The 17,983-nt window shown below is 42.4% G+C and overlaps 1 protein-coding gene across 3 annotated transcripts in view; it reads left to right on the forward strand.

The window, feature by feature from the left end:
- rbfox2 (RNA binding fox-1 homolog 2) overlaps window positions 1-17,983 on the forward strand; it is a 35,830-nt gene that overhangs the window by 1,877 nt on the left and 15,970 nt on the right. For 2 of the 3 annotated variants that reach the window (XR_008826574.1, XM_056368668.1), the window contains exon 2: window positions 5,953-6,003. Coding sequence is in view for 2 of the 3 variants with exons in the window: in XM_056368668.1 (XP_056224643.1) it covers window positions 5,953-6,003 (51 nt within the window). In the remaining variant the exon portion in view is untranslated. Of the gene's footprint in view, window positions 1-5,952; window positions 6,004-8,927; window positions 9,149-17,983 lie in introns of those variants that run through there. The other variant, XM_056368681.1, reaches the window with a different exon arrangement.

Raw genomic sequence — 17,983 nt, forward strand, 5'->3', positions numbered from 1 at the left:
ATGGTGTGGACAACATTTGGTTTAGAATGGAAATTGATGTCAGTGTTTGCTTGTGTGATCTTTTGTTTGTGAGGGGGGTAAACAAATACATCCAGTTTTAGTGGGGTGCAATCAGCCCAGGCCTTATCAATCTAACTACCTTGATTCTCAGGCCCCTGCTTTTATCAACATTTGTACTACAGTGTTTGGAATAGCCTCTCATTCTGCATTTAACCTCTCTTAACCTATTTCGCAATGTTCTGTTTTTGCCACCCCTTGTGATCCAAACATGGTCAAATATTTCTTAATAAAGCATCATGGGAGGACAGGAGGATGCTCAGGACATCATTATGGTATATTATGGCGGGTGAAGCACTCCTTTCTAGAATAGAAAGCTCTTTCTCCGCCATGAAAGCACCAGTAATGGAGGTGAAGTGGTCTGTTTGCTCCTGTTTGGAAAACTAAATGGCTGGCTTTACATCGTCATGCTGTCTGTGAGTGCTGACAGACAGGCTTAGGAACGTAATGCACTTAAACACAGATGTGAGTGGAAGAGTGTGTGTTTGTGTGGGAGAGAGAGGCGCAGATCAATACTTCAGCACCTAAAATGTATTGAATGTGAGCTGGCTGGACAGTCCGGAAATGAGAATGGGAGAGATACCCCCTCCCTCCCTCCCTCCCCCTCCCCCTTCCTCTCTCCCAGTTGGTGCAGGAACAGATTTGCCCTATCACTGGCAGTAAAGAGGCTTTGTTTCCAGCTAATGGGATCACATCTCATACTGGAGGGGGCATTATAACCACACTGATCTCTGAGATCATTATCTAAGGTAGAGGATTTATACAACACACATGCACATACATACACATACAGCACTATGAATATTAATGTTGTAATTGGTGTAGAGCTGCAACAATTACTCAATTAACCGATTAGTCGATTGACAGAAAAATAACTAATTGATTAAGTAATCCTTTAAGCAAAATTGCCAAAAAAATCCAATCCCTCAAATGTATTGATTATTGATATGTTGTTTTTCTGCTTTTTTATATCATTGTAAAAAAATGTTATGTTTTGAACTGTTGGTTGAACAAAATGAGACATTTGAAGACGTCACTGTGGACTCTTAGAAACTGAGATGGAGAATTCTTCATTGTTTTCTGTCATTTTATAAACCAAATGATTAATTGATTGAGAAAATAATTGGCAGATTAATCAAAGGTGAAAATAATCGCTAGTTGCAGCCGTAAATTTGTGTTTCGCTTCCCAAAAGCCATACTGGGTGTCAATGATTAAGGTTGACCTTTTTAGTAAGTTTCACCATGTAGAGGATTTTTTTTACTGTGGTTTGTGACTCACACACTGTAACAGTCGTACTCCAATCCCAGAGCGTGTGTATGTAAAACACTGTGACGTATTTTTATCCCCCTAACCTGGTGACACCATTAATATTCTAGAAACAAATTGGGTTGAGTGACGTTCAGTTTGCCTGCTTTTTAAAGCACTTGGCTTTCCATGAAATGTCTATAAAAATGCACACAAGCACTTCTGTAAAGCTAATCTTCAGAGGAGGGTAAAGGATGGAAAGTATTACAGCAAACCATTCCCCAGCTCTCATAAAGCAGTGTCTCCCATCCTCCACCCTTTCCATCCCCCGATTAAAAAAAGAAAAAAAAAAATTATAAAATGTATTTATTGCCAACATCATGGCAAAAGTTGACCTCTGACCTGTAACTGAAGCCAACACAATGAGGTGTGGTTGTGGTAAAGAGCAATCCTTTTGAGCCTAATAATGAGATCTTTCCCATTTGGCCATTGACCCTGCTGTTTTTCTCATTAGCTGGTAGGGTATGATGTCATCACAATGTGGGGGTGGAATGCGCTGTCAAGTCAGATATATAAAGTTTTGGCAGAGCAGCAATGCATGTATAAGTCAGTGCAGCATGCAGTACATGACTGAATGCTCAGTTAACTCGGGCAAATAAAGCTAGTGGAAGAAAAAAGCTGGGTGCATTCAACAGAATGAGTTCAAATGTTCACCACTGCTCATAGAAATTAGATGCTGACCTCCTGGCACTGACACTGTGCTCATCTAGTGTAGATTTTAGATGAATAATAAGCTGAACAGGCCAACAATTACACTTCTCCCAATAAAAAAAAAAAAAGGAAAAAACACATTATGAGTCTGTTTTGCATTCCACTGCTGCACTGCTAAAGTCCTGCATTTTTTAGGACGACGGGAGATTCATAACAGCACCCTGCTTCTCCAGCTCGAGTCAGATTTTGGCAAATGTTGAGAGGAGCTTGTCGGCTTCAATATCCATCCGGCGTGCTGCTGAGCAGCCCATGTTTTGTTGTCACTCTGCGGAGGAACCGGGGCTCTCTCTAACCTAATAAGGTCTTGCCTGGGGTGACAGCACTGAGGACAAATGACTTGACTAGGACATTAATGTAGGTGGATCACCCCTCTGTACTTTCATCTCAGGCCCGGCACTGAAATAGAATGAAAACGTCAGCAAGAAAAATGTACTCTTGCTGCGAGTTCAGAATATTTATTTAGTTTTTGGGCTCCTGTTTTTCTGTGATAAATCGCCAGCAGAGGTCTGTTGACTGAATTATGTTGGAGAGACCAATAGACAGAGGAGTGTATGTTTTGGTGCTCTGCTCTGAGGCAGATCTGATGGGCTTTAAGTGTAGTAATCTTCACACATCAGCTGCACTTAAGTGATTTGTTGCTCTTATAGTATTTCTGATTTTGATGATGCATATTGATATATTAATTAATTAATATTAATTCCTATTTAGCAACTGGGCAGCATTTGTTTGTGTATTCACTGCTGAATACATCGATATATATCAGCACACTGCGTCAGTATACAGCCTATATATGTTGCTTGGTGTTCTGAAAAATAATGATAAATATTTGAAATTAATAGCAGAGCATAATTACAGCTGAAATGTTAAGGCGGTTAGCTAGTCAGCAGAAAGTACAATAAGCTGCGATTATTTTTCAAACAAAAATGCTAAAACATTTGCTGTTTCTCATCAAACGTGAGGATTTGCGTCCTTGTCTTCATGATTACATTATGCGCTGAGGAAACTTGGACCAAAAAAGCAATAAAGAATGTAATCTGTATATTACCAGATAATAATCAACAACAATCTTTAATTTCAGCCCTAGATATGCACTAAATATAATGTAGAAAACTGATCATTATTATATTGTTTTTCCAGTAGACTCGTTTGTTTTCAGTGTCCTGTACTCCGAAAGTTTATGGTTCAATTGTATAATTTAATAAATCTCTGGTAAAATGTCAAAAATGAATAGCAGCCAAATTTATTTTACCAAATACGGGCATCAACACTGGTCCCGAAAGTCCAGTGTTAAGCTCTAGTTTCCCTAGTGGAATGATGTTGCAATGATATAATGATGTGGGGTAATCATGACGGGCAATTATGCTGTGCGGTAAATAATTACTAGCAAATACTAATTCTCTCTAATCAGATCTGAAATAAATAGGGGGATAAAAATGACAGTTTTATCTTATGCAGATCAGAGTAGTGGACATCAGTTTGCATGTGATTTGCCAGCCGATACTGCTGCATGATTATATTACACCATAACAGACAAGCCAGCTTCCAAAATCCACTTTGACACCAGCCAACATCCCCCTGAAAACGCACGTGTAGGTTTACTGTGGAAAGTTGAAGGGATGTGAGGTATATTGAGGGAAAATAAACTTCAGATCGTCCTGCCGCATGTTTTGAGGCTTAGCACATAAGTGCTCTGTGGATGAAATGGATTCACATCCTCTTGAGCGTAAGGAGTGCCCTGCTTTGCCGTTTAGGTAGGATGAGCAGTGAAATGTAGTTCCTATTCTCCCCCTCCTCAGAAGAGCAGCAGTCCCAAGGCATGATAGGAATAGACGCAAGTCTTGTGACCAAATTAGACATCACACACACACACACACACACACACACACACACACACACCCAACACTACCTGTAGTTTTGGAAGAGGAGTAGCATGGTTCATGTGTATATGGGATCACTGTGTGAAAAGATGGTGTGAAGGAGAAACTCAGGTGACTGAGCTTCTCATCCTTTCCTTCTCTTCAGATTTTATTACTGCAGGGCCCCCCCCCCCCCCCCCCTCACCCCCATCCACACCCTCCGAGCTGGTGTGTCCTCCCCTTCCTCCTCTCCTTGCCATCTGTTGACTTCAAATCATTTTGTTACTTTCTTCTGATTGCTCACACGGGTTTTCCTCAGCAGATTCTTCTCCTGTTCTTAGTCCCCCTCCCCCAACTGCTTCATTTGTCACAGACCAAAAAAAACTAAAAAGAAGAAAAGGTTGAAACATGTTTAACTATAAATATATATGCAATAAAATCTCTTTTGTTTTTCATGTACTGTGCAAGTGACTGTGGTGCAGAGAGAGAGACTGATGCACACTCATCTTGAGCAGCCTCTGTGCAGCTCTCCCTCTCTCATTCCTCCCAGTTCCTTAAGGAAATTAAGCACATGACTCCGCTCATGTATGAGTCATTGTCTTTGCTCCGTCCATCTCATTTTGTGTTTTTTTTTTTTTATTGCTGTCCATTTCCCGTTGTATTTCCAGCTCTGGTTCCTCCCTCAATCTCTCACTCATATAAATTCCAGATGTTCCTAGATGTGTGTGTCTATTTTAACAACACCCCCCCACCCCCCACCCCCACCCCATCACTTTGACACAGTGTACTGCCCCAATAAATCTCTATTTGTTGCTTCTTGTTTTGATTCCCTGTCTGCTCCATACCTTCAGTGCGTTGCGTCTAGAGTTTGGCCTCACTGTAAAATAAGGTTTATACTTTATTCATGTTATTCAAGCCTCTAAGAGGTGATTCATTATTTAGAGCTTCTACCTCCCAAAGCCAGTTCACTAAGTACATTTTTGGCTCTGAGATAGACTCACAAAAAAATGCATTTTTCAATCACAAAGACACTTCCTTACCCCCCCCCCCCCCCCCCCCCCCCCCCCCCCCTTCCTACCAGGCCTCTTGTATTTGGAAACATTGTGCTTAGTTTTAGTGAAATGCCCCCATGGGGTCCAGAGTTAGATGGCGACAGTATTAATCAGGCGAATTCAAGCTGTGAAGCGCACAGAGCAAAGTGTTCCCCCTAGGGACAGAGCAGGCAAGGGACATTGGTTCCAGATGAAAGGAAGATCAGGGGGGAAGGACAGAGAGAGGAGGGAGGAGCTGAGTTGTTTTCTAATCTAGTGATATGAAGCCAGAGACAGGCAAATCTGTTTTCCCCTTCAAAGTGTGCTGTAATTGCTGTGAAAAGCTCCTTTTTAATGGAATACATTAGCATAAAAGCCGGAACACAGCATAATGAGTACAAATAGTGAGTTACAAACTATTTTAGGGACTAGGGGACATGATTTCTGTTTAATATTTGGCTCCCAACAAAATGAGTTATTTTTTTTCCTGCGTCTTGTTTAACTGTAATTACCCACCAGATGTTTGGTGTATCCATCTCTGCTTTACACAGCCAGAACATTGAGAGGAATGCGTCGGGAGATTGCATCAGGGCTCATGATAACATTTCACACCAATGGGCTTCATGCTCGCTGACACTCCTGACCTATTTATGATTTAAGAGTGGCGGTGACACTCGTTCTTTCTAACCGTCTTTCATCTCATGCTCGCATGATCTCTCTCGCCCCCGTTATCGCGTCTTTACAAGCGGACAAAAGATCCACTGGGTGGAAAACTCCGGAGGAGGAGCAGGAGTGTGTCGGTGGTGAAGTTAATTTGATTGGGAGTCGGTAACACCACAGAAGTGTAAAGCCACTTAAAAGGAATAAAGACTGAGTGAATAAAGGAACCCGCAATCCTTAGTAATGAAAATAACATTTTGTAACTTTTTTTTTTTTTTTAAGTGAACAAGATACTAACCATATATCCAAAAACTGCTCTTCTCTCTTTCAGAATAATGACCCTTTGACCCTTGGTTACCACGGCTACCCGTCTCACAGTCAGGTAAGGACAGTATTACATCTCAATACGCATGTAAAAATCCATGTTTTATAACATCCCCCCAGACAATCCTCTAAAGTTTCTTTCCTATATAGATACAGTGTTTATATAGCATTAATATGGCTCAGTGAAACTCTGTAAACCACAAGGTGGGAGTGTAGATTATAATTTGTCAGTCGTGTAGAAGAAGACATGCCTCCACACCCTTCACTCTTCCAGTCAAACCCTCCCACTACTTTTCTTTCTCTGCTCAACAATCAGCAATGTTATTAATCATCTCCCAACTTGTAAATCTAACTGATTTTTTTCTTTTAGCGCCTATAAACCTGCTAATATTCTTGCTTTTCTGACTGCAAACAAACACAAACAAGAACCAACTGTATTACATGTTGCTCATGTTATTGTGTTTGTGTGTGTCTCAGGCTACAATCTGTTTAGTCTTGTTTGTATTAGCCTGCTGATTGTGTTATTAGACTGTTCAGTTTATGTGGTTAATCCTTAGATCATCCTCCGTTCATCCACTCATCCTCTCATGCTCTGCCCATAATCCCCTCATCCCTCCCTCCCTATGACGCCCAGCAACCTCTGGCTTCTTATCTGCACTTTATCGGTCATAAGCCTTCTCTTGTACGCTCTTATTTGCTTCTGTATGAGAGTTTTTTTTTTTTTTTTTTTTTTCCTGGCTGGCTGTTGTGCTGCTTAGAGGATATTACGGAAGCCTGGAAGCCAATTAGCCAGTTTTCATTTCGCTGTAAGTTGATACAGCTTTGAACCGTTTCCTTCCCGAATGAAAATGTTCAAAGAATAATCACAAAGCGTTACCTTGTGTGAACAGCTCTCGTGTTGGGATGGAAAGAAGTCAGTCAAGGACTACTTCAGGGACACAGAAGTGTGAACTGGCTTCTGACCAGGAATAAAAGGCAGAGAGGAAGAAAACAATGCTGGGCAGCGGAGACTCCCACAACACTGAGGTGCTAAACTGTCAACAACAGTGTGAGAATGATGTGATCAAAGACTCCTGAAAGGAAAAGCCTGGAGAGCAGCAGAAGACTGATGTGTGAGGAGAGAGCTGAGCTGTTTGCAGTCATCCAATATCAAACCTTGCTGGCTTTATCTGTCTGTTGAAGTAATGTTTTTTTTTTTTTTTTTTTTTTTTTTTGGGGGGGGGGGTCTATATATAAGTAAATCATCTGGTGATGGCTTTATTCTAACATGACACTGTATATGGAAAAGCCACAAGGCAGTGGTGGCACTGCTGAGAAACTGCAGCGAGTTGTGTGATAGATGTTAAAACTTTGTTTTACCATTGACATCCTAATAAATGCTTTTTATCTATTTTTGCATTTAATAGTTGGAATATAGAATTCTGCAGCATATTTTCTAATGTCCAGCAGCACCTGAACATAATTAAAAATGATGATCGGCTGCAACTGTTATTTAGTTAACTGAAAAGCTTTTATTTAAAAAAAATATTTTTCCTTGAACACCACAAGGAAAAATACACAAAGACACATTTTAATAGACTGATACGACGCAAAAACTCTCATTTACAGTGGGATATTTTGTGGTTTATCAAACTGATTTTAGTTTTTTCAGTGCATCAGAAATGATAATTAATCCTTGCGGTTGTCATTATATCAAAGCATAAGCATACGTTATTTACATTCTGTGATCTGCTCTTGTCATAGATTTTATTGCATGCTCGACATCTATCAGATGTCGTACCATTTTGGAAGATGTTGTTGACTGTCGTTTTTAGTCTTTATCTTTTTTTCTTCTTTTTTTTTATATAATGTGACATGATAAATCTTCTCGGCTCACAGTTGTTTGGCTTTGCTGTCAAGAGATACACAACTCGTTCTTCTTGTGTCGGGTAGCTTCTCAAGGCATGTTTCCCCGCCCCCAGTGGCCATTACACATGCTATTTCATGTGTCTGAGAAAAATATCTGGCTCTTGAGCTGTTAAGTGCTATGCTATATTCCCCAACTAGGTTTGGTGTAGTGCACAGTGGGCTTAGCGGTGCTTTATTTTGCCGACTGCGGCTGGACATGAGGTTGAAAAAAGTGGTGAAACTGAATCAAAACAGTAAAGTTGGAGGCGCAAAGGGAAACTATAGAGATTACCTGTGGGTTTGTCACTATGTCACTAATGGCCCCTTTTACAGTACATGTGGTTAATTCAACCATTGTTAATAGTTGTTAAATGTTGTGATTAGCGCAGCTTTAAGTGTTATAACTTTAATTTGGCAGTATTCAGACTTGAGCTGTGTTGGAAGTGTTATGAAAATTTTACTAGGTCCAACCTAGTTTGATTGCAGTCGTGACTTACAGAAAAGTGACTTGGATGCCCATTCAAACATGAGACAAAGATGTAAAATTGCCAGCACATTTACGTAACAAGGTGCATGTCTGAAAGGGGCTACAGAGAAAGAAGCAAAGTCTTCACTTCCTCTCCCAGTGGTGCCAGCAGCCCCAGTTAACTCACCTACATGGAGAAAGAGAACAGAAGAAGAGAGAGAGAGAGAGGAGGGAGAGAGAGAGAGGAGGGAGGGACTGCGACATGAGAGAGAAGCAGAGGGGAGGGGAAAGTTTGCAGGTGTGACAGAGGCAGAGCGGTAGGAGGGGGGGGTTGTTGGGCTATCTGGGTGAGAGGAGGAGGAGGAGGACTGGAGAAGAGACAGAAGAGATGAGCAGGCAAGGGCACAGCAGCAAAACAGAAGGCTGGGGGTAGAGGGAAAGCAAGGAGCGAGTGGGAGAGGGAAAGAAAAGAGTGAGTGGGAGACAGAAGAGACAGAAAGACGGAGAGACTGAGAGAGAGAGAGAGAGCGAGAGGGGGGAAGAAAAGAAAGCAAGCGAGGGAGAGTGACAGGGACAGAGGCCAGCAGAGGAGGAGGAGGAGGAGGAAGAGGGGGGCTGGGGGGGGGTGGTTGGCAGGGCAGACAGAGCGAGCGGGGGCAGAGAGAGGGAGATTTTGAATCTGTGAGACAGACAAGACTGAGCTGGTGAGGTGACACAGACTCGGAGAGGGAGAGAAAGCGAGGCAGCGTGAGAAGAGGAAAGGAGAGAGAGAGAGGAGAGAGGAGCGACGACAGTTTGAGTTGTTGCACAGAATACGATGATGGGACTGTACTATCCTTCCGTGTTGTCGGTGAGTGTTTATCTTGATATCTTTTCATATCCTCCGCTTGTGTAAGCGTCCGCTGTATCTCTTCGACCAAAGCTCGAGCTCCACTGTACATGAAACGGCATCAGAGCGGGCAGCACTGTCATTGAGCATGAAATGTTAATTAACCACTAACAGATGAGGACTCTACTTGACCCCTTTACTAGAGTGGTCCAGTCAGGGCATTTCAGACTCCTGTTAAGACTTGGCCGCCAGTTGCTACGAGGTATATAAACACTTGAAACTAGTGTGGTAGGCGTAGATGACAGCAAGATACAGGCATATCGCTTGTATCGCTGCAATCATGATTCGCTGTGGTGAAACGCACAAGCGGCGATGTATTATTGTACGCCGTTGTTGTGGCATCTGTTCTCCTGCCCAGAGCTAGAAGCGCACGCAATCTGAACATCAAGAGCTGTTACTGCCAGAAACTGTGCTCTGCCATGTATTATGTATGCTCTGAAGAATCTAAGTGAACATATAGTGCAGCATGTTAGTCTGTGCAGCTGGATGAAGCGGCGTAGTCTGTTGCCTCTGCGATAAACTCTTTTTAGATATTTCTGAGGCAAACAGTGAAGGGAAAGTGAAATGGGGGGAGGAGAGGTAAGTAAAAGAAAAGTCTTTCTTCTTTATTGCCCCTGCAGCTGTCTCTGTATATCGCTCAAGCCTGTGAAGGAAAGGGACAGGTGTCCACAGAACAGTTGTTTCTGTCCTTTTCTTTCCCCTCCCTCTTCTTCTTCTTCTTCTTCTTTTTGCTCTCTCTTTCTTTCTCCTCCTCCCTTCTCGCTTCTGCATCTCCTCTATTCAGCTAACAACACCTCCTCACTGTAATTTCTGTGTCACACATTTCACAAACACACAGAAGCTCAAGCACACAGTGGGCTGCAAAGTTGGTGCATGAAGTGTCTCGTTCATATCATTACATTTCATTTGGTGTGAGTCAGGATGAGTGTGCGTGTGTGTTTCTTCCTGTCTTTGCTTGCGCTCCTGTGTTTGTGTGTGTGTGTGTGTCTGTGTGTGTCTGTGTGTGTGCGCGCGCTTCTCTTTCAGCTGTACCTTGGATTCCTGCTCTCTTTACTGTTTGACCTCTTTTCTCCCTCCTCTTGCTCTCCCTGAGGCCCTGGCAGCTGTTATCTCAATGTTTTCCTTTAAGAGTGTATGGAAGAGAGGGGGATGGGTTGGGAGAGGGAGAGAATGGGAGCGGGAGAATAGAAAATTGATTTTTAAGGTGACGGGATACCCTCGGTCAGTTACCAGGGAAAGCCCGTAGATGAGGAAGCTTGAATCATGCAGAGACGGACGCTTGCGCTGAAAGAGATGGAGAGCAACGCAGAGATGTGACAATACTGTAGGTCAGCTGCGGGGAGACGGTTTGCTCTGACGCAATTTCAGACTGTAAAGCTGACTTTGCATTTCTGTGCGTCTGTGTAAGTGTCCAGAGTTGCCTCATGCCTGGGGTAATTTATTAGCTCTTTCACAGTGTTACTTTCTGCTAATATTTTTGGCCTGCGCAGAGGGAGGGAGAGTTGGAGTAACAGATCTGGTGCAAAAGACTGAAATGTTTTCTCAGGCCCCACCTAAGCGTGTGCCCTAAGGCAAGGGAGAGACGCCTACCTGCTGCAAAACTTTACACACACACACACACACACACACACACACACACACACACACACTGCCACGCTTGCACAAATTGTAAAGGGATTGTGAGGATTCACCCATTCCCACACACACACACACACACATACATACATACATACATACACTCCACCCACCCAACCTCCTCCTCCACCTCCCAAATCTTGTTATTGATTCTTTGCAGGGTTAACAATAATGGCCGTTAAATGATCCCAATGAGCCATGTTGCCGTGGCAACTCGAATGAGTCATTCATTTTGTACAGATTGTTAGATGGTTCGAGGCGTGAGGGAAACGTCGATGGGAGAGCCGCGTGAGGTAAACACCTTTTGCACTATGCTTCTAAAATAAAAAAAAAAGAGGTTGTTATGAAATTGCTCAAACCTCGAGCTGCCATAACCGTTATGCCTTTTTAGCAGCTATTTGCATTTCTAATGGCTCTAAAAGCACTCGCTGTGAGGCATCTGCGTGGCTTTCAACAGAACCTGCCTTTGAAATAGATAGGGATTGCCCCCGCTGACTCTGGTGGTGCAGTTGACAGTGACAACACCGTCCTACGGCTGGCTTGTGCATATATTTAAAATACACTGGACACTCGGGTGAGTGTTGTATTATTACAAAGCATTACCTGAGTGCTAAACAAGACTAACTCGTTTCATGGTCATAGCTAATGTATTGGAAGAGGCGTGTCCACGTTGGGTAAATACGTGCCAGTCAGCGAGTTTGTGTGCTCACCTGCACATGTGTTTGACTGGGGTTGCCTGTGGGTTTTAATGAGGAATAAATGTTAACAAATAATGTCATCATCTTTTTGTTGTTTGTGTTTATTTTTCGCAAAATGCTGCAGTGGGGCTGAACAAACCATTGACACAGCCAGTGAGGAGATGACAGGGGAAGCCGGTGCTCGCGTGTTAGTGCGTGTTAGTGTGTGTGTGTGTGTGTGTGTGTGTGTGTGTGTGTGTGTGTGTGTGTGTGTGTGTACGTACACGACAGGCCTGTGCATGTGTGTATTCCTGCACACATGTATGTCGAAGGGGAGTCTCCCACAAATGGCTTGTAAGGAAGGGGAATCATACGTGACACCCTACAAGGAAAAGGACGGGGGTGTATTGGGAGGGGTTTGTTTGACAAGCAGACATGTTACCCTATAAGGAGATGGAGAAGAGTGTGGGAGGAGGAGCCCGGGCGCCACTGATATCCTGTTGCTATGAGGCAAATCGTCTTGATTGACATGCGTGGGGGCGGGACATATGCAAGGGTCCCGTCTGGATTTTATGAAGCGTAAAGAAGTGAAGCACACAGCAGAGAGAGTGGGAGGAAAAGGAGAACAGTAGCAAGAGGAGCGGAGAGGAAGAGCAAGAGGGGGAGGAGGACGAGTGATGGAGGAGAAGGAGGGGTTGACGTGGGTTGGAATAATTTAACAAGAGGGTGTCTCCTGGCTCATCGGTATGCCGCAGACACGTCGTAAACGTTTCTCCAGCTGTTTTGCAGCTTGGGCGACAACAACACAGAGCCAAAAGCCAAGATCGGAGCTGAGCACAACTTCCCCAGTTTAAACGATTATTGAGCCAAAATGTGAGCTGCTGCTAACAGATTGAATCACATATTCCGTCGTCAAGTTTGTTGAATTAGGCTATAGACTAATGGCTCGAGGCCCAAGAAAGTAAGATCCTGAAATGTCATTATTCATGTGAAATGACCCAGTGCTGCCCTAGTTAGCTCTTAGCCATCCTCTCCTCTCCTCTCCTCCTGTAGCGTACCGAGACTGCTGCAGACGAGCACATTTTATAACATGCCTCCTCAGACACACTTGCTGCTGCTAACTGACCCGAAAGTAAGCCAGCTACAGCTACCGCTCTGAGTCACTGGCTTTGCCTGGCCAACGCATACACTTACACAACCCTTAACGCCTTAACGCCAGGGGAGTGAATGCGCAAAAACACGCGCGCGCTGACATGCACACGACATGTACACAAACAAAACGTACACAAACCTGAGTGCTGACACAAATGCGCAGCATACAGTTGGCTTGTCTACAGGGCAGCACTTCTCCTCAAATTGTCCATGAATGCCCTCCCTCTCTGTCTTTGTGTTCCTCCTTTTTATCCGGCTATCTATGTGCATTTATTCAGTAGATGCTTTTATCCTGATGTGAATCACAAAGGCCACTGGCAGTCAGCAAAAGGCCCATAACTTGATGGTTTGAGAGAGCAGAGAAAAAGCAGCAGGCAGGCAAACTCTATTTTTTGTGTAGATTCTGAGCTGTTGACATAGTGTATCAGGTAGAGAGAGGGCTGTTGAGATGTGGCCAAAATGGATCTCCTCTGAAAAGGCCAATCGTCGAACACAAATACAAGGTTGTTTTTGGCTTGTCTTCTCGCTTCTATTTTGGTCTGGCAAAAGGAGCAGCAACAGCCGGCGTTGTCCATTCTCCTGCGAGGCTGTAGTCTGTTTCTGTGTATGAGCAACAACAATGAGGGGGATGTTATGATTGACAGAAATATGATTTGATCTGTGGTATAGACTGAGAAAATGATATATATCGTGTTGCAGACAAAACATTAAAAAAAGAAAAACACTCCAGTTCCCAAGTGTGCAGCATTAAAATCCAAGTCACTATCATTCTGTCTGAGTTGCATCACAACTTGTCAAGTCCAAGGCTGACTCATCTGTAGTCGAGTGAGTTGTGTCATGAGTCATGAATGTTGGGACTCAAGTACGACAACAGTGGAGCCATGTTGAACATCTTAATGCAGAGTAGGAGGGTAGTTTTCCCAACAAATTTGATAAAAGGTAGAATTTCAGTGCACTTACTCTGCCTTATCGTCAACAATGTTCTCTGTACCAACCACTGTGGCAGGGGGATCCCTGAATACAGTTTCCCAGGATTTCCTCAACTGCTTTCCTTCCTTCATTTTTGCTTGTTGTTCCAGTGCCAGGCTTATTGTCCCTTCGAAGGCAATTAACTTCACAGCAAGTAGTACACATAATACTCATGATAGCTTCAGATTTATATGATAACATGTCTCCCCTTCTCTATTACCCCTTTTCCACCAAGGCAGTTCCAGGGCTGGTTCGGTTCTTTCGCATTTCCACAGAAAAATGGTTCGAAAGCAGCAGCAACACTTTTCTGATCTAGACCCGAGAACTGCTTGCATTAGGGGCAGGGACGGGATTATGAGGACCAAGAAAACCAACTAAAATTTTGCAACGGAGCTATAGTGTAGCATCCAGACTGCCTAATCCGAAGAAGAAGAAAAACCTGAGCTTCAGTATGGATGCCAAATCAAAGCAAAACATTTAAAGAGACAGTGTAGTCTGCCATTGTTGTTGTTGTGCTTGGTTCTAGCACTGCCTGTACGAGAGTGACGTAATGACGTGGCTCTGTGATGGTTCTTCCCGTGGTTAAGCGAACCAGCTTCTCAGGTTGAACCAATTTTGAAGTGCCACTAGCATCAGATTCACATCGTATGAACTACTTCTTTTCGAGAGTAACCCAACCATGGCACAGCAGTGCTTTGAGATTAAAGCTAATGACAGCATGGAGGCAACATAAATGTGTGTACTAACTTTCAAGGCGATCGATCTAAATAATATTCTAAGAAATATGGCCATTCATAGAGCCGCACTACTAGCAAGGCTTAAACCTTTTATTTCTGTAAGTACTGTGTTTTGATGCTGTTTGATCCTGTACCCACACATATACAGAAAGGTTTTGCTCATTGCTGTAAAATGTTGCCGGTGTGTCTTCTTCTTCTACTTCTCCCATTTCACCATTTGACCAAAGCTGGGCGATCAACTTTCCCTTTCTAGTAAGACCCAGGAGCGGGTCTAGTTTCTCTATTTCTATTTGTCATCCAGTTGAGCTCCTACCTGGTGACCTAGAACGACTTGCTCCACCCCCTATCATTTTCACCTCTGCAAACATAGTTAATCTGGGATGATGTGACGATACTAAAGCGACGTCATCCAGTGTATCACTTAGCATGTTAAGTATTTTGTCTCCTGCAGTGAAAAGCCTGATCTAGACTGACGGATTTCTCAGCTTCCGCTCTTTTTTTCTGTCTGTCTGAATTGTGAAAATATAATGAATTCAGGATGTCTCATCAGAGGATTGCAGCACATGCTCACATTATTACCATCAGTGATGTAACAGACTGGATCTGGAAGAGACACATTCACATATTAACATTTTTCTGGTCTATTTTTGAGCTTTTGTTAATTAACTAGAGCATAAAATTATATTTACTATTTACAGAAAGAAAATTAAAGGGAGGGAGAAGTAATGTATCGAAAGACATGCAGCTGAGAAAAACATTGAAATCATTATTTATCCAATACACTCTATACAGCTATTAGATTACAGTTGTTGGTGCTGAACACTCAGGAGTGACTGCGATTTTGCGGGTCTGGATGTATATTTACATACATATTGGTATTACATAAGCAAAACCCTCACATGTCATAATAATGGCTATGCAACAGTCTGTGCAAATAATGCGTAAACCAAGGTACAAGATGGATGTGCTGTGACATGAAACTAAGGCAGCACAGGAAGGCAAGGATGTGAGAGATGTTATCATTTAGCAAAATCTTAATTTGGATGCTTGTGGACGATATTGGAAGAGGTTCATACAGCTGCAGGGTTTAGATGAGCGGACACAGCTGCTATCTGAAAATTTGAATGAAGTTAAACTTGGACACTGTGGTCAGTAATCTGGCAGCTTTATTGTTTGAGTGCCAGGCACTGAAGATGGAGAACACGGTTTCTGTACTGGCAGAGGTAGTGACTCTTCACCTGGCAGGAGAGCAGCGGCAGCAGCAGGAGCAGTATCAGGGATTTAGGTACGAGTGTGGCAGCACGGTTTGGTACCAGATTTACAGTGTTGAGATTAATGATAAATCATGTATTTACTGTCTGTTATCGGGGAGAGGACGGAGAGAGATAACGGGATTGCTGGTTGTGATTACCCTGCTGAAATCACGACAGGCAGACCAGGACTGCGAGCCATAAAAGGTTGAGTTCAAAGCATTAAACACCTGGTTCTGTTTCCTTTGCTCATGCATCAGCAAGAAAAGGAGTAATAGCCACCAGTTGAAGTAGTTTCTGATGGCACAGGGAAGAATGATGCTTGAAGATGTTGCTGATGTGCCACAGACTTGCCCTGTGGTAGAACTGCTGAGAGCCATTTATTTAAATATAATAAATCATAAAGTCACAACTTTTTTTCTTTAAATGAAATCAAACAAACAATATCTTAATAATAATAATAATAATAATAATAATAATATAATAACCCTTTTTCCTACAATTAAGTGGATGTCTGATATATAACGCAGTTATAAATAGTTTATTATTCAAATTGGAAACTTAATTTGTAGAACTGGATTTAGATAGTGGGTGAGGAAGCTAGGAGTGGTGAATAAATCAAGGTTTTATTTATGTTAAATACACATGACAGTTTTTTTCCTTTGGTATGCTGATTCCTTCACTCCTACTATTAATTGTTTAGACTCATTAAATTTTAGATAAGAGTCTGCACTTTCTTAAGACTTTTCATATAATAACAAAACTATTTAGCATATGTGAAAAATAAATGTTTTGTTTTTAAAGGAAGTTTATTAGTAAATAATTTCTACCTGATAACTGATTTAAAGAAAACGTTTAAATCCAGGATAAATAGATGCACTTTCAAAGAAAATAAGTAATTAATTTGTTGTTCATGGCACATCTACTCGTCAACATGACAAGATATTAAATAGAAAAGATGAAAAAGTATGTCTGACCTCTCTACCTGTTCAAAGCTTATCGCTATAAGGATTTGTTCTTTTTAATCTTGTAGATATTCAATATAACACAGGAGGCTTGGTTGTGTTTACTTTTGTTTACCTGTGTTGGTTACAGAACAAAGTTTCTCCTCACTGTTTACTCGGTGCAGCTCGGCTGTAGCTGCTCTCATGTCACACTATCGATGTGATCCGTGTCGACTGCGTGCATCCCCTGGTTTGTCACTGAGTCGAGGGGCCCGGCTGCCATGTCACAGGTGTGACGCTGAGAAAGGTCAAAAGCTGGGAGACAGATGGCATGCACACGTAGACCCACACACACACACACACACACACACACACACACACACACACACACACACACACCAGACACACATATCCTCCCACACACTTTTAACACTCCCAAAGGGACAGAGATCTATTGTGCAACTCAGATGGGCATCACTGCAGCCTGTCAGTCACTCACAAACACACACACACACACACACACACACACACACACACACACACACACAGACAGACAGTCAGCGTAGCCAAGCAGATGTCTAGTAGGGCATGAAGTCTTTTAGAGGCGTTCATCATTTTGGTTGTGGGGGAAAAAAAAGTCACCAAATACTACTTTTACTACTGAATTAATTATTATTAAAGTATGCTTTTAATTGTACTACTGTTACTGATGATGATGATAATAATAATAATAATAATAGCAATAATAATAAAAGTGGAAATGATAATGATAATAATGATTAAAAGTAGAAGGAGAACGAGACGAACAAGAATATTAATAAGACAAGAAAAAAGAATAAGAGGCTAAACACTGGCTGCCAAACGTTAGTAGTGTATGATTTTAGTATTCTACCCTCTACCTCATTGATATTTGCAACATAAACCTGTTTTACAACTGTTGTCTTTATGATTTGAATTTCATATGATTTACGGGTGTGTTCTGGCTTTTGTTGTATTTCAATATATCTTGATGTCAGACAGTGAATGCCTGTCTCTGTCCTGATAAAGGTTGCTGGCCTGTGTTAACACCAGGGGCAACGATGAAAATAAGTCCTGGACTTTATTGTTCTGTCCCGACAAAGCCTGATATGTTGTATTTTTATTAGCAATGCTAGCAGCATGGCGCTAGGGATTGCAGTGTGCAATGTTGCTGATCAACCACTTTGGTCCAGATTCAAATATTTCAACAACTACAGGATGAATTGCTGTAAAACTGTCGCACTCTTTGGTGATATCCTGACTTTTCCTCTCGTGCTGCTAGCAGTGCTAATCAGCACATGTCATTTTGTCATGCTAACACACCAAAGTAAGATGGCTAAGATAGCATGTTAGCAAGCACCACTTAGCTCAAGGACAGCCTCATAGAGCCATGGCTGCAGACTCTTAGTCTTGT

Source organism: Seriola aureovittata, chromosome 3, assembly GCF_021018895.1.
Source record: "Seriola aureovittata isolate HTS-2021-v1 ecotype China chromosome 3, ASM2101889v1, whole genome shotgun sequence".
Lineage (NCBI taxonomy): Eukaryota > Metazoa > Chordata > Actinopteri > Carangiformes > Carangidae > Seriola > Seriola aureovittata.